Consider the following 15,072-nt stretch of genomic DNA (forward strand, 5'->3'; position numbering starts at 1 on the left):
CTAATAGGTATGTAGTGATATCTTATTGTGGTTTTAATGACCATATTCTTTATAACTAATTTTACTGAGTAATATTTATATGCTTATTTTCCATGGGTATTTTTTTTTGGTGAAGTGTCTATTCAAGTTTTTGTCCATTTTTTTCATTGTTTAGTTTTCTATTAGTGAGTATTGAGAGGTATTTATATAGCCTGCATACAATTACTTGATCAGATACATGATTTGAAAACATTTTCTCAGTCTGTGGCTTCTGTTTTTATTCTCTTAAAAGTGTCTTTTCAGGGGCAGAAGTTTTTCTTTTTGATGACTTCAATCCATCAATTATTTCTCATATTGATCATGTTTCTAGTATAGTATCTAAGAACTCCTTTCTTCGACTCAAGGCTACAGAAATTTTTTCTATTTTTTTCTAGAAGTTGTGCAGTTTCAATTTTACATTTAGATTTATGATTCATTTTGAGTTAATTTTTGCATACAGTGTAACATACAGATCAAGGTTCATTATATGTATGTGGATAGCCAGTTGATCCAACATCATTTGTTGAAAAGGACTATTCTTTCTACAATGAATTGTCTTTGTGCCTTGATCAATAATTAATTAAATATATATACTTTGTGAGCTCTTTATGATATGGTTTTGCTCTGTGTCACCACCCAAATTTCATCTTGAATTGGAATTCCCATAATCCCCACATGTCGAAGGCAGGACCTGACAGGAAGTAATTGGATCATAGGGGCAGTTTCCCCCATGGAGTTCTTATGATTGTCACTGAGTTCTCAAAAGATATGATGGTTTTATAAGGGGCTTCCCCCTTTGCTCATTTGCTGTCTTGCCTGCCACCATTTAAGACGTGCCTGAGGCCTCCCCAGCCCTGAGAAACTGTGAGTCAATTAAACCTCTTTTCTCTATAAACTACCCAGTCTTGGGTATGTCTTTATAGCAGTGTAAGAATAGACTAACACATTTCTGTCCTATTAGTTTATATATACATCCTTTCTCTAAAGTTGTCTTGTCTTCACTCTGGCATTAGAGTAAGTCTTGAATTCAGATAGTGGTTCTTTAGTATTGTGCTGACAATTTTAGACCTTTGCCTTTCTATATAAACTTTATAATAATTTTGCATATCTACCAAATAACTTCTTGAGTAAGCTTTGGTGTTTTCTGTCTTTAAAGGATTTGGTCCACCTCATCTAAGTTGACAAATTTATTGGCATAAAGTTGTTAATATTCCCTTCCTATACTTTTAACATCTATAGGTTCTATACTAATGGCCCATCCTTCATTTTGGATATTTGTTATTTCTTGCTTGTCTCTTTTTTCTTGGTCAATTTAGCTAGAGGTTTATCCATTATTACTTCATTTCCTCTGCCCCAATCTCTCTCTCCTCTTCTTCTGGGATTTCAGTTACACATATTTCAGACTGCCTGATTTTTTTTATATGGGTTACTAAGGCTTTTTCTTCTTCCTTATTTCCCCAGTCTTTTTCTTCTCTATGCATTTTGTTGGTTTGTCTTCAAATTCACAACCCTTTTCTTTTTTAGGGTACAATCTGTCATCATTTAGTGAATTTCTGACTAATATATCATCATTTCTGGCACAGTATTTTTCATTTCTAAAATGCACACTTGGTTATTTTTTACAGAATACATTTCTCTCTAGAGAGTATCCATCTGTTTACTTACTGTGTCCAACATTTCTTTTAAATCTTTGATCATATTTATGAAACTCTATTAATTCCAATGTCCATGCTTTCTCTAGTCTTGGTTTTTGTTTTTTGTTTTTTGGTTTTGGTTTTGTTTTGTTTCTTTTTGAGATGAAGTCTTACCCAGTTGCCTAGGCTGGAGTGCAGTGGCATGATCTCGGCTCACCGCAACCTCCGCCTCCCAGGTTCAAGCGATTCTCCTGCCTCAGTCTTCTGAGTAGCTGGGATTACAGGCATGCATCACCACGCCTAGCTAATTTTTGTATTTTTAGTAAAGACGGGGTTTCACCATGTTGGTCAGGCTGGTCTCGAACTCCTGACCTCATGATCTGCCCGCCTCGGCCTCCCAAAGTGCTGAGATTACAGGCGTGAGCCACTGTACCCGGCCTCTGGTCTTGTTTTTAATTGATTTTTTTCTCATGAGGATGAGTCACATTTTCCTCATTTTTCAAATCTCATAAAATTTTTGCTGTATGCTGAACATTACCAATGTGATTTGTCGGAGAGTTGGAATATTGTTGTTGTACTTTTGAGTTTAGTTTTAAACCCTGTGCTTTAGTTAATTTACTGGGAGATCAGCTTGATCCTATTGAGGCTTGACTTTGAACTCTGTTTAGGTATATCTATAGCAGCCTTATTCTAGGACTGATGTATCCTTTTCGATAAGTTATGGCCTTTGTGGGATCTCAGTGCAACCCATTTCCTAACGTATAGCCTTTTGGGGGTCTTACTTGCATACTCAAAGTGTTCACCAAAGTCTCTTTACTTCCCGGTTGGATGTCTTTCAGCAATCTGCAACCTCTGGAATCTCTATTTAGTTCAGAGCCCCCAGGGGCTGTTCTTTGCCATGTTTCACTGAGTCTTACCCTATGCTTGTTCAGCTTAAAATTCAGCTAAATAAGCAAGGGGATCCCAGTGCAGATTTCTGGAGCTCCTACTTTGCACAGCTCTCTCATCTCTGGTATTATGCCCCTCAACATTCAATTGCCTCATTATCTCGACTTCAGTTTTTCTTTCCTCCATTCCATGAGACTGCTGCTCTGTTTAGGTTCCACAAATTTTGTGTTGTATTTTCAAAGCTGGAGGGAAGGTGAAACTCACCTTTCTTGCTCCTTTTATGTCAAGGTCATAGTGCCACACTATTGTCCAATGCCTAAACACTGCTGTTTCATATATTTGTCTAAATTAACAATTGTTTATTGTAGGAAGGTACATCCAACAATCATTATTCTATCATGGATAGAATCATAAATTCATTTGAAAAAAATTAATATGGAATAGCTACTTTGTATTTTGTTTCATATCAATATCTGAAGCCCTTGGCATAGAATTCTGTTTATTTTGATTTATATGGATTCTTACTCATAGTCAGTTTTTTCTATGAGTTTAATGATCTTTGAATGTGAGCTTTTATTTGTTTGATCTTAATATGTGACGATCCTAGGAACTGATGAAGTAATGGACTTTCCCCAAAAAGGATTTGTAATTGCTACTGCTGAAAGCCAGGGGGCACTACCAACCTGGGTCCACTTTGGTCCACTTCTAGGATCCTGAACTTAACGCAAGAGCCTGATGTTCTGCTTTCCTACCTTGCAGTGGCTTAGTCTTCAGATCTAGATGGCTACAGAGGTCCATTTTTCCAGTTTTCTAGTTGCTCACTGCTCCTCACTCTGACTTCAGTGTCCTATTTTGTTATTTTTTTTTTTGTGAAGGAATTTGGAGGAATTTTTTTAGTCCCCTACCCCTACCTGCCCCCTTCAAAAAAAAAAAAAAAAAGAGAACAGAAAAAAGAAAAGAAATGAAATGAAAGAAAAAGGTAAACTATTAATATTTATTATACATATTAAAAATGGAGTTGTCATCTTGTCAGAAGGTTAAATTGACATGAGTCATATAAGTATTCTGAGGGAAGATTGGGAGTTCTACAACTCAGAAGAATTCACAACAGACCCAGGAATTCTCTCCACTTTGGCATATGGCCATATACTTTATCTAGGTAAGTGGATTTAAGGAGGATATTATACACTATTCCTCACAAAATGTACACATGGCTTAAGAAGAATCTTGCAAAGAAATTGTATGTAACACAAACAATAAAAGCACAGTACAGGTTTTAAAATATGGCAGACTTGATACTTCTGATTTTAGCACTTTATCAGCTTCATTACAAGGAAAAAGCAATGATAATGCAATCAGATGTCACAATGTCAGCCAACATTTTTAAAAATTAAAAATATTAGAATTATGTGAAATATGAATTTATATGCACTATCCTTCACTATTATCTGAGTCTAATTATATATTGTTTCTTGAGATGTTAGCTATTATAAAGCCACCAGATTAGCAAAATATTTTTAACATAAACAGAAAATAAAGATAATTTTCTGTATTTTTTCTGTGATGTTAGAAGTCATGCAATATTGAATCCATTACTTTGCAAAAAGACAGATTTTTTTCTTTTTTCTCAAGGTAGGGTCTTGCTTTACTACCCAGGCTGAAGTGCAGTGGTGTGATCATAGCTCAATGCAGCCTTGAAAAATCTGAGCTCAAGTGAGCCTCCCACCTCAGCCTCCCAAATAGCTGAGATTACAAGAGCATGACATCATGCTAGATAACTTATTATTATTATTATTATTACTATTTTAGTAGAGACGAGACTTGCTATGTTGCCTAGGCTAGTCTGGAATACTTGGGCTCAAAGGATCCTCCTGCCTCAGCCTCCCATACTGCTGGGATTACAAGCATGAGCCACCCTGTCCTGTGAAAAGAGAAAGATTTCTTATTAGCAACAGACAAAAAGGAACATATCAGTTGGGAATATAGTGCTATTTCCTACTGTGGTTAACAAAATGGCTGGGAATAAAAAAAAAAACAGAGAAAAATATTTGTTGACAAAACTAAAACGCAAACCTATTGGTCAACCAAAGCAGAAAAAGGGGTGGGGCAGGGGAAGGCTGAAGATTTGAAGAAAAAGGCATTTGAACAAATAAGCATTATGAACAAGCTTTGCTGTGTGTGCAGTTGAATGAAAGCATAACTATTTCTAACTATGTCTCAGCTTACGGTGTTGGCTTAATTCTGTTAAGCTTTTGTCTGTGCCATCAAAGTAAAAGTACCAAATACCAGGTGTCCTTATCAGTAAACAACTTCCTTAATAAGAACGTTTTATGAAAATCGATGAAGCAGTTCCCATCAATTTAAAAAGGAGTTCATACAGAAGTACAGAGATAGTACCACATGTGATAATTTTGTATAAATAAGACTTTTTAAAAAGTTTAATTTTCACACACTTTGAAATGAGAGGTGAAGAAAATCTTTTCTATTATACAGATGTTTACTATTTATTTAGTGGCAAGCTTTTTTTCCATGATGACTGGTGGCTTCGAGTAGCATGTTACCTATCAGATTTTTTAAAAAAAATTAAAAAAAAATTTCCCTTCAAGGTAGATGTGATAACAATAACTAAGAAATTTAATACTTCCAAAAAACCTGTGCTAGGATGAGAGCATTTAGAAAATAGATATTTGAAAGTGTTTCAGTTTTGTGATTTTTTTCTGAAAAAACTTAAAATATAAATATGTCACATATATAAATTTTCATATCTGCACACTTGAAAATCATGGGAACAGAGTTTCCCAATCTGCTTAAAAATCTTTCAGATAAATGGTTTTGCAACCATTTTGCTGAAAATTTCTAAATGTTATGTCTTCTAGTTTGATAGGAAAACTGATTGACATTAGGGAAGATGAATATTTGTTAGCCAAATTACTAGTTTGATAGGAAAACTGATGGACATTAGGGAAGATGGATATTTGTTAGCCAAATTGCATTTCAAAAAGCTTTTGTATCACTGGGTGGACGAAATGGGAAAATGAGTTTTATGGTTTAGAAATGCGGCCAATAAAGTAGTTCTTCCATTTTTAACTTTGCATTTTGTGAGGTCTCAGCTATTAAAACCGTATACCCACATAAACTCTTCTTAGAACTAGACTTTTAAATTTCAGTATCACAAAGTATATAACAAGAAATGTCAAGAATAATGAAGTATATTCAGCCCCATTGCTTTGTATTCGTGTCATTAGTAAAATAACATTAAAAATTACTTTTAACCATTTTTATTTCGTGTTTATGTTTTAAGTTCTAATTTAAAAAGTGAATATATATGTATTGCAGTGCATGTGCAAAAGTTCTTTTTTTAATGAACAGATGCACAAATAATTTTGATTGTTTATAATGACCTGTTAAGTAAGTCATTATTATAATCAACTGTTTATAATTTTGGTTTAGAATAGCCAACAAAATTTTTCTAAAATAGTTTTCCTAAAAAAATTCATGAGTAAAAATTTGTTTGGGAACAAGTAAAATGAGAAAACGGGAGAGAAAAATCACTCCAAATTCTACCATCTGTAGATAATAACTGTTGAAATTTTACTGCATACCCTTCTAGATTTCATTTTTTAACATATCTTCATCTTCCATAAACATAGGTTTATTCTTCATTTAAAACTGTTTGTCATAGAGAGTCTCTTTAAAGAATTATTTAAAAGGAAATTTATATGAGATTTTGGGACAGAGATTAAAATTTAAAGACACAATACTCAGGGGCTCTGTTCTGCTGTGACCAAGACATAATTAACACTGGATGGGATTGTAACATTTGTTAAATTTAATTCATTGCTTGTCGTGTAAATGGCCTTTAGATGTCTCAAATGTGCGGTTTAACTATGAAGTTACCAAGAAATAATCTGACCAAATTTTGTGGCTTTTTACTTGCTTTATCTTCAAATGGCCTATGTACCAAGGCAGAGAGATTAAAGGGAACTAAGATTTTGATAAGGCTTTTGTTTCTGTTCAGTATTACAACTGTATCCCAAATCGATAAAATATGGTTTATATACTAGAATTATTACTAGAATTCTAGTTATATACTGGAATTATTAACTGCATGTAGGAGGGTAGAGAATAGAACCAAGGGAGTGACTATGAATGGAGTAATTGTATCCTCAGAATTAAGCAGTTATCTTCCAAAGGTATGGTCCTGGACTCGATCTTCTTATAGAACATTTTTTATCAATGACTAATACTACCAGAAAAAAAAAACAGTCACTGACACAGCAAATGAAACTTAGCTGGGAAACGAAAACTAAGAAGAGGAAGTCACATTCTCAATGACCAGATTAGAATCAAAATAAAAATTGGAGAAGTAGTAAGAAGTAAACAAAATGAGTAAGTCATATGGGTCGGCTAAAAGATGCAAGGAAGAAAAAGAAGTTTCAAAAGGAGGAATAGCTAGCAATTGGCAAGTATCAAAGAAGAAAATTTAGGGGTTTTAACAAGTATCAATCTGACTATAATCAATAAAGTAGTGCTACTGTTTAAAAAGCAAACACATTATAAAATGTATTCCTTACTAAAATTTACCTAAACTTCTGCTTCCTAGTTGAGTGTCACTTGCAAACACTAATAACTTGTTCCTTTTCACCAGCCCTGCCATTCACTCTAAGAGCAAATATGGAGAACCTAACCACTCAAACGACTGAAATAGTAACAGAGAAAAAACTAGTTTCGATGAAAGATTGAATGTAATTTTTTCTCCTGCAAGAAATAGAGTAATTGAATAATTGTCTTTAATAGCATACAGTTATAATGATAAAATACTACTGGATTTAGGCACTTATGTACCTCAAGTAACTTAAAAGTAGATTAGTTGTACTCAACTTTCATAAAACACCGAGAGAAAATGAAGTTAAATTGTATTAGGAAGGAGTTAATGTAGAATATAGAGGGATTTTATAATATGATAAAAGATTTGTTGAAAATCAGAACAACTGTAAGAATCTGGTATAATTTCTACGGATAGATCTCTACTTTTCTTTAAGGGTGAAATGTGGTGATACGTGGAGGGTTGAAATCCAACCCTCTGCCAGACCTCAAGTTTTGTGATTTTTGTTTTAGGCAGTAACTAGAATAAATAAATTGCACCAAGATTTTTAAAGCTATAACGGAGGGAGCATGCTTGTTGATATTAAAACTACTATTGGTTATGCCAGAAGACATTTCTTTAAAGTACTGTAATTGTGTTACATCCTTAAATCTAAGTGCAGTATCAGCCGCAGATATCTGATTGTAGACTTGGTTTAAAAAAAAAAAAAGAACTGGAATATATAGACAATTGGCAATATTCTAAGGAAGCAGTGTTCCTATTTTATTTTCCAGATGATGCTACTTTATGTTCCTTTTATTTTTCTTCTTACCACTTGTTTTACAAATGACATATATTAACTATAGGATATTTAAAAAGTAGAGACAAGCAAACAAGAACAAAAAAGTGCACATGTAATTCCACAAATGAGGGGAGAAAATCAGCTAACATTTTCATGTATATTTTCAGACTTTTTTCAACATACATGTACATATAAAATATTTTATAATGTATACTTTTAATTTCGTACATATTTAAACTTTTATAAAAACAGGAAATTTGTAATATTTTCCTTGATTTAATATCATGAACATTATTTCCTATTACTAAGTCTACCTCTTCACTTTTAATGGTTGACATAATTTACATAATCCCTACCTTTGGTTATTTAAGTGTTTCCAAATGTTCACTCTTATTAACAACTTCAACAAACATCCCCAATGTTGCTTTTTTTTTTTTTTAAAGTAAGCAGAGAATTGGAATAAATTAGAAATCCAGGGCACTTACTCATCCAACAGATATTTATTGAACACTTATTTGTGCCAGATATTGCATTAACTGGGAGCTGGGAAAACAGAACTGGTTAAGGCTAGATCTCCACTTTTAATTAACTTTCAGTCTCATGGAATAGAAAGATGAGCTGAGGAACTGGAGAGGACAAATCGCTCCTCTCTTTAAAGTAAATGTAGTTCAAGAGAAAGCTGCTGGGTCAGTGACCAGGTGTGTGTGTGTGTGTGTGTGTGTGTATCTGTATACACATATATATTAACTAAGCAGTTTCTAGAATTAAAATCCCTAATGTTAATAGGCTTAGGCATAAAATAGATTAATCTACAACATCTGCATGAGCCACGATCCTAGGAGCTGCAGAGCCATAAAAGCCGGACACAGTACCCAGCAGCCTCGCCTCGGCTCCCGGCAGAGAACACCCTCTCCCCGGCCTCCCGGCGCTGGCGCGATCCCACCGCGGGGACCGCCGCCCGGGTCCCCGGCCGCTGCACCCCCTTCTCGCGTCCTACGCCTGGCGGCCAAAAACAAAACTGCCTAACCACTTCCACTTGGAGAAGCCCTCCTAGTCGAGAGGGGCATTCTGAAGATCAAGGGCGAGGGTGGAAAACAAACTTTGTTACGTGTTAACTTAGTTGGAGCAAAGCGATTCCAGGAAAGGAGTCTAAAACTGTGCGCAGCGCTTTTATAAAAAATTGTTTCAATGGATACACGGGGGAGCGGGGCCGTCTATGGCAGGGCTTCAGAGCAAGCAGGAGACTGGCAGGCCGGCGAGAGCAGGTGGCCCGCCGGCCGCATCCCGGCCGCCGCATCCCGGCCTCCTCCTCCCCGCTCGCCTGCATTTGGACGACGGCTTCCGCGGCGGCCGGAGAGGAGCATCCTCTACACTGCCAACTCGCATCAATGGGACTTTCCTCGTGGGAACTGCCCCTCCCGGCGGACGTGCCCTCCGGGTCCGGCGTGGGCGGGCGGGTGCCGCGAACTCCTTGCAGACCTTGGGTCGGCTCAGTGCTCCCTCAGCGCTCGGGCCGAGCCTGCACCACCCGCCGCCGTCGCCGCCGAGGGGGCGGGGGAGGTGCCGCGGGGGGCGGGCGCGGCGCGCGGGGAGGGGAAGGGGTTCTCGCGCGATTGGGCGAGGTTTCCGGTGTTGTGACTGAAACCCGTCAATATGGCGGCGATCGGCCGCGGCCGCTCTCTGAAGAACCTCCGAGTACGAGGTAAGCCCGCTGCAACCCTCACTCCCCACCGCCCGGCGCCCGCCACCCCTGGCACTTGCCTTCCCCTGGCCCTGGGTTGGGGAGCGAGCCGGGGCGCTGGCCGGAGCCAGGGCAGCCGCAGCTGGCCTGCGAGCGAATCCTAATTGGGGCTGTGTGTCTGTTTCGCGCAGGGCGGAATGACAGCGGCGAGGAGAACGTCCCGCTGGATCTGACCCGAGGTAACGCGGGGCGCCGCGGGCGCCGGCGAGGGCGCGCTGCTGGGGAGGAGCCGGGTCCGGGGCTGGGGGCCAGAGGCAGGGGCGGGCCCCGCACGGGACCGGCGGGGTGCGGGGGCCAGAGCCGGAGCCCCGCCTGCCGGCCCGCGGGAACCGAGCCCGGGGCCGCCTCGCCGGACCCATCCCCCTACCCAGCGCCCGCTTCCCTCGCCCGAGCCCTTCTCCGGGCCTCGGGCTGCTGCGGGTGCGGGGGAGCCCCGAGTGGAACTCGGCAGACCCGGCGACCCTCTGGGCTCGAGCTCCGGCAGAGTGGTTTGCACCTATCCCGGAGTCCGGCAGCCCAAGCTAGGGGCAGCTGGAGGGAGGTAGAGGCTGTTATTTAGGTTGCAGGAGGATGTTTGAGGGAAGAGCGACCACATCCTGCCCTCCCCGTCCCCGGAGCAGAAGCCGGACCTGCTCGGTGCTTGCCGACTGCGTGACTGCTTTCCCCTTTGCCCACCGTCCTGTGGGGACCCGCAGCATTGATAACTTGGTGGTGAAACCTAGAACTCGTCATTACTGCTAAATGTCTGGTTTATGCTGTTTCCCTTCTGCTTCCCTTTCCCGGGCCGCTGGGACTGTAGTTGGCTAAAGACCGCCCCCTCACCCTGCTGCAGGTTCATTGTTTACCTTCTGCAGTGGAGATGGGTTTGTTTACACCTTCCGAACTGGGGAAACTCGGGTGATATTTTTAATGACCTAATCCCGTTACTAGCCAGTGTTTCCTCTATCACTTACAGTACTAGAGTTTATTCGACATTATCTCGTTGAAGATTTAGTAGTTACGTACAAGATTCTTTTCTCTTCCACGATAAACAGGATTTAGCCTACTGATTCCGACGAAGTCATATTTCACACAGGCTGTAGCTTGGAGTGTAACCCGGTTCAGCTGTACAGAATCAGTTTCTGAGGTCTATAAAACACCTTAGGAAGTAAACAAAAAAACTTGTTGTAGACATTCTGTATGAGATCAGTTTTTTACCCTATGTCGTACCTGACGTAATGACTGTTATCTACAGTAATTTGTTAAAGCTGGGCTCCTTGTTGACAACGGCTAGAGTGAAAGCATAGTGCATTTTCTAATTTGTTTTATTTTGCGTATCACGATGTAAGATTACTGTTTTATAAACTGAATGGTCAGCTTTCACTTAGCTAGAAGAGTACATTTTTATAACTTAATATTTTATTCTGAAAGTTCAGGGACTTAGTTTTGGGTGAACTAGGTCCTTTTACAAGACAGTTTCTAAAATATAATACAATATAATAGAGCTTAAGTCCTGGAAATGGCTACTAATTAGATTATCAATGCACTAATTTCCACCATTTTTTTCAGCAGATCGGTTTTGAGAATTAGTATAGAAAGATGTAAAGCTTTTGACTTCTGTGCAACTGTTTGGAAACTTGACTATAACACACATGTGAAAAATCTATATAAAATAGATTCACTAGAAAACTTCCTAACAAGGATAATTTCTACAATTTCAGGTCTGTAAAAGATGTAATTAGTGAGTGATTTAATTTATATACAGGCATATGTGTTTTAGATGAAGGTGAAGGGAGCACTTAATAAACTTGAGTTTAACTTGTGCATTAAAAACCTGCTTAGATGTGGTGCTGGAAATATATAGTTGTATTTTAAATTGAGTTCGTCGAGCTCCTATATATAGTGGTTTCTCTGCTTGGTGTCAAAAATGTTGAGTTGTGGAAGAGCTTAGGTACACATCTGATTTGATAATTTTGGCTTACTCCAGTTTTACTGAGGCACACAGGTAACTGTTTACTATTTAAAATGCCATATTAACTGAGAATTTAGTAAACACCTATGTCCATAGGTATTTCCAGGTTAATATAGATAGTGCAGAAAAGGCTGTTTTCGGCTTGCCCTGACAAAATGTACTTCAGTTTGGAATAAAGTATACACAGCCATTTAAAACTGATTGCAAAAATAAAGAGTGAGAGATTGTATGAGATCTGTATTTCTAAATCATAAGGAAGTTTGGAATTAATCTGAATCAGTCATTTTATAGCGATACTATTGTTTTAAAAAGTTGCTGTTGTGACAGACATTTCATTGTTCAAAGAAGGCTTGAAGAAAATTCATGAGGAATTAAAGTTTAGTAATAATTTGAGAACTGTGAGGCAGTTTGGGTTGCAGCTGAAGGGCAGCTGTTTGTGGATTAGATTACAGTATGTAAAAAGATAAAGTTTGGGCAACCAGAAATTTTTTTGTTTAATGCCAAGGCAGTGTTTGCTTTTATTCTTATTTTTTAAATTTAATCTTTGAGAGATTCATTGTGTTTTACCTAATAAGCCTCATTATAAAATAGAGGACATGGTCATTGTAATCCCTAAAGGATCCATCAATGTGTAGTGAAAAGAGAGTTGACTATAAAGTGAAATCATTCTGGATTGTAACCTCAGCTGTGAGATTTAATAGTTGGGTGATTTGGGGCAAGTTGTTTGACCTTGCTTTACCCCTGATTTCTTCATTTCTAAAATAAGAGATAACTTCAAAGGGTTAAGAATGTGAAAAGTAAATGAGCTAGTTCTTAATTAAAGTACTTGGCATAAGACCGGATACTTTGTAAGTGATATTTAACATTAGTTGCCTTCCTACATTGTGAAATCACAGTTTTAAAACTCACATTAAAAATACTTTAAACGGTTGTTTTGAATATTATAAACTTGTCAATAAGGAATTATGGTATTCGAGCTTCTTTTTTTTTGAAACATACTGTTATACTAATTGGGTATAGTCTATCTGAGTTAGAGTTCTTGAATATAACAATTGTAAAGCAATCTGTGACATTACCAATAAATTAAGTTTAAGCGAAGTGCAGTATGTTATATTCACTTAGGATAAAATGTGATACTGTATTTCATAGAACCTTAGAATTTTTGTCTCTGACACCAGGACATTTCATACTATTTAATAATGACTTGGCTAGCCTTGCAAGCTTCTTGAGGCTCAGAAGAATTCTAAGTTTCGTTGGTTTTGGTACTTGTGTTAGTGCTGTGGTTCATACATAGAGTGCCTCAGTTAAAAATTGTTGATGGATTAATTTTTATCTAGTTTAGGAACTTCATTATAGTTGACTTTACAGTCAGCGTATTGGTAATTGTTGCTCTCAGTTTTGTTCAGACAACTACTTAATTTGTGAAAGTCCCCAATATTTGCTAATGATATTATTAAATACTGTCTGTAATGCATGCCAAAATGTATTTTGAAGCCCATATGCTTCCTCTCGCCATTTGTATTGCAAGGATAGACTGTCTTATCAGTCCAGTAGTGCATCTCTTTACTGGTACTGAATCACTTGAAAAGATACAGTGTTCTTCCTGGGTAAACCCCTCCTGGTATACTTTAATTATTGTGTTCAAAGTGAATTCCCAGAATATGGACACACTAGTTCAAATATAATTATTAGAATATAATTTATTTAAAAGTACAGTTGAATTTTATAATTTTTGATTAACTCCTTTACGTTTCCACTAAGAACTAAAAAACTGACTTTCTTGGTTGCTGTTTAATACCTAGAAAAGCAGAAAGGTTCGAAAATGATGTAGATTTGAACTCTAACTTTTTATTTTCCAGTTTCTTCTGGTTTGGAGTTTTCTCATTTGTTTAATCATTCAGTTAGACAAAATGGACATTGACTGAACATTTATATACCAGATGCTGAATTAACTGCTGGAAGAATAAAAATGAGGAAACTCTTTCCCCCTTTTAAGGGTTTCATTGGAATAGACATAAGGAAATGATTGCAGATGGAAAAATAAATTAAGTAATCAAACTATATAGGAAACAGAGGTAACCCAATAGTAGCCAGAGGAGAGAATGATTAACTGTCTCGTGGGTAAAAGGATCAGAGAAGTCTCATAGTGGGGTTGACTTCTTAAAAGAGTAATGGTGGACATAGTGGAAGGAAATATGTGCTCTCTTGGGAATATACCATGCCCTGGGAAGGGGAAAGTTAGGAAGCAGAGGAGCTGCCTAGGGTGCTGCTGATGTAATCTGACGGATGATAGAAGACTGGACCATGGCGTTGGCTACAGAAATGAAGTCAAATACATATTAAAATGGAAGAATTATCTAATTTGCTTTCTTCAGATTTCAGACTGATTTTGTAGTCCCCCCACTCTATGCAGTGAATTTTATTTCTTTGTTAAAAAGGTAGAGGCTGCCCATCCAGTGTGAATTCCTCACTTGTCTGCCCAGACTTACTGTCTTTACCCTGATTCAAAGAATAAAACGTTGCTATTCTTTTCCGAGGGTAACTTGGAAAAACGTTTATGCTTCTAATACTGTTTCCTCAAGATTCTTTGTAGAACTAAGATCTTCTCTTCATTTCTCCCTTACAGTTGGCTCAGTTTTCTCATGTTCAGCAAGCAATTTTTATGTTCTTCACATGGACCAGGTACTATGTTAGGCATGGGCTGAAAGTGGGAGATATGGAATGATAACGACAATATTACAAAAACTTTTTTTTGAAGGCTCTACAGACAGAATAGTTTGTCTTCACTCCACAACTTTATTGCTTAACCACTAAAGTCTTGTAAGCAAAACTCTCCCTCTGTACTGAAAATAATTTCTTAAAAGATGCTAGTAACCTCTTGCAAAATTTATGGGCATTTTTAAGTTCCACATTCTACTATTATACATACTATTACTATAATACTAGTTTTGTGCCAGGCACTGATTTCATTATTTTACTTAATATTCAACTGTTTTACTACACTTATTGTCTCTGTTTTACAGTTGAGAATATAGGCTTTGAAATTTTAAAGGGCTAAAACTCAAACAAGTAACTTAACCAGTGTCACAGGGCTTAGTGAGTGACTAGTATGTGTCTGATAATCATCTCAGAGTTGTGATGTGTAAAACTTTGCACTCCAAAGTGTACCCGCTTTTCACATTCTAGGTATTTCCGCCATCCTCTGTTATTCAAGCTAGAGATCCACTGCTTATCCTCTTTGTTGTATTGCTAAACTCCTCTGATTTGCTTCTGAAATAGCTGTTGAATTCAGTCTCTCCTTCTGTTCCCGTTGTCAGTTCATATCCTCATTATGTCATCGTGTGGCAGTAATATCTTCTCACCTTTTTTCACTCGGTCTACTGTATGGCTGCCAGGATTATTTCCCAGAAATCTAGATCTGATCTTGTTGTTCTCTTAAATAAAAAAACAAAA

The 15,072-nt window shown here is 37.8% G+C and overlaps 1 protein-coding gene across 17 annotated transcripts in view; it reads left to right on the forward strand.

The window, feature by feature from the left end:
• Nucleotides 1–9,529: 9,529 nt before the first annotated feature.
• The window catches only part of RICTOR (RPTOR independent companion of MTOR complex 2), a 135,387-nt gene continuing 129,844 nt past the window's right edge, over nucleotides 9,530–15,072 (forward strand). For 7 of the 17 annotated variants that reach the window (XR_010157247.1, XM_016953382.4, XM_016953384.4 and 4 more), the window contains exons 1-2: nucleotides 9,530–9,629; nucleotides 9,800–9,847. Coding sequence is in view for 8 of the 17 variants with exons in the window: in XM_016953382.4 (XP_016808871.1) it covers nucleotides 9,581–9,629; nucleotides 9,800–9,847 (97 nt within the window). In the remaining 9 variants the exon portion in view is untranslated. The remainder of the gene's footprint in view (nucleotides 9,630–9,799; nucleotides 9,848–15,072) is intronic. The other 10 variants (XM_063811276.1, XM_063811279.1, XM_063811274.1 and 7 more) reach the window with 7 other exon arrangements.

The sequence above is a fragment of the Pan troglodytes genome, chromosome 4 (assembly GCF_028858775.2).
Source record: "Pan troglodytes isolate AG18354 chromosome 4, NHGRI_mPanTro3-v2.0_pri, whole genome shotgun sequence".
NCBI lineage: Eukaryota > Metazoa > Chordata > Mammalia > Primates > Hominidae > Pan > Pan troglodytes.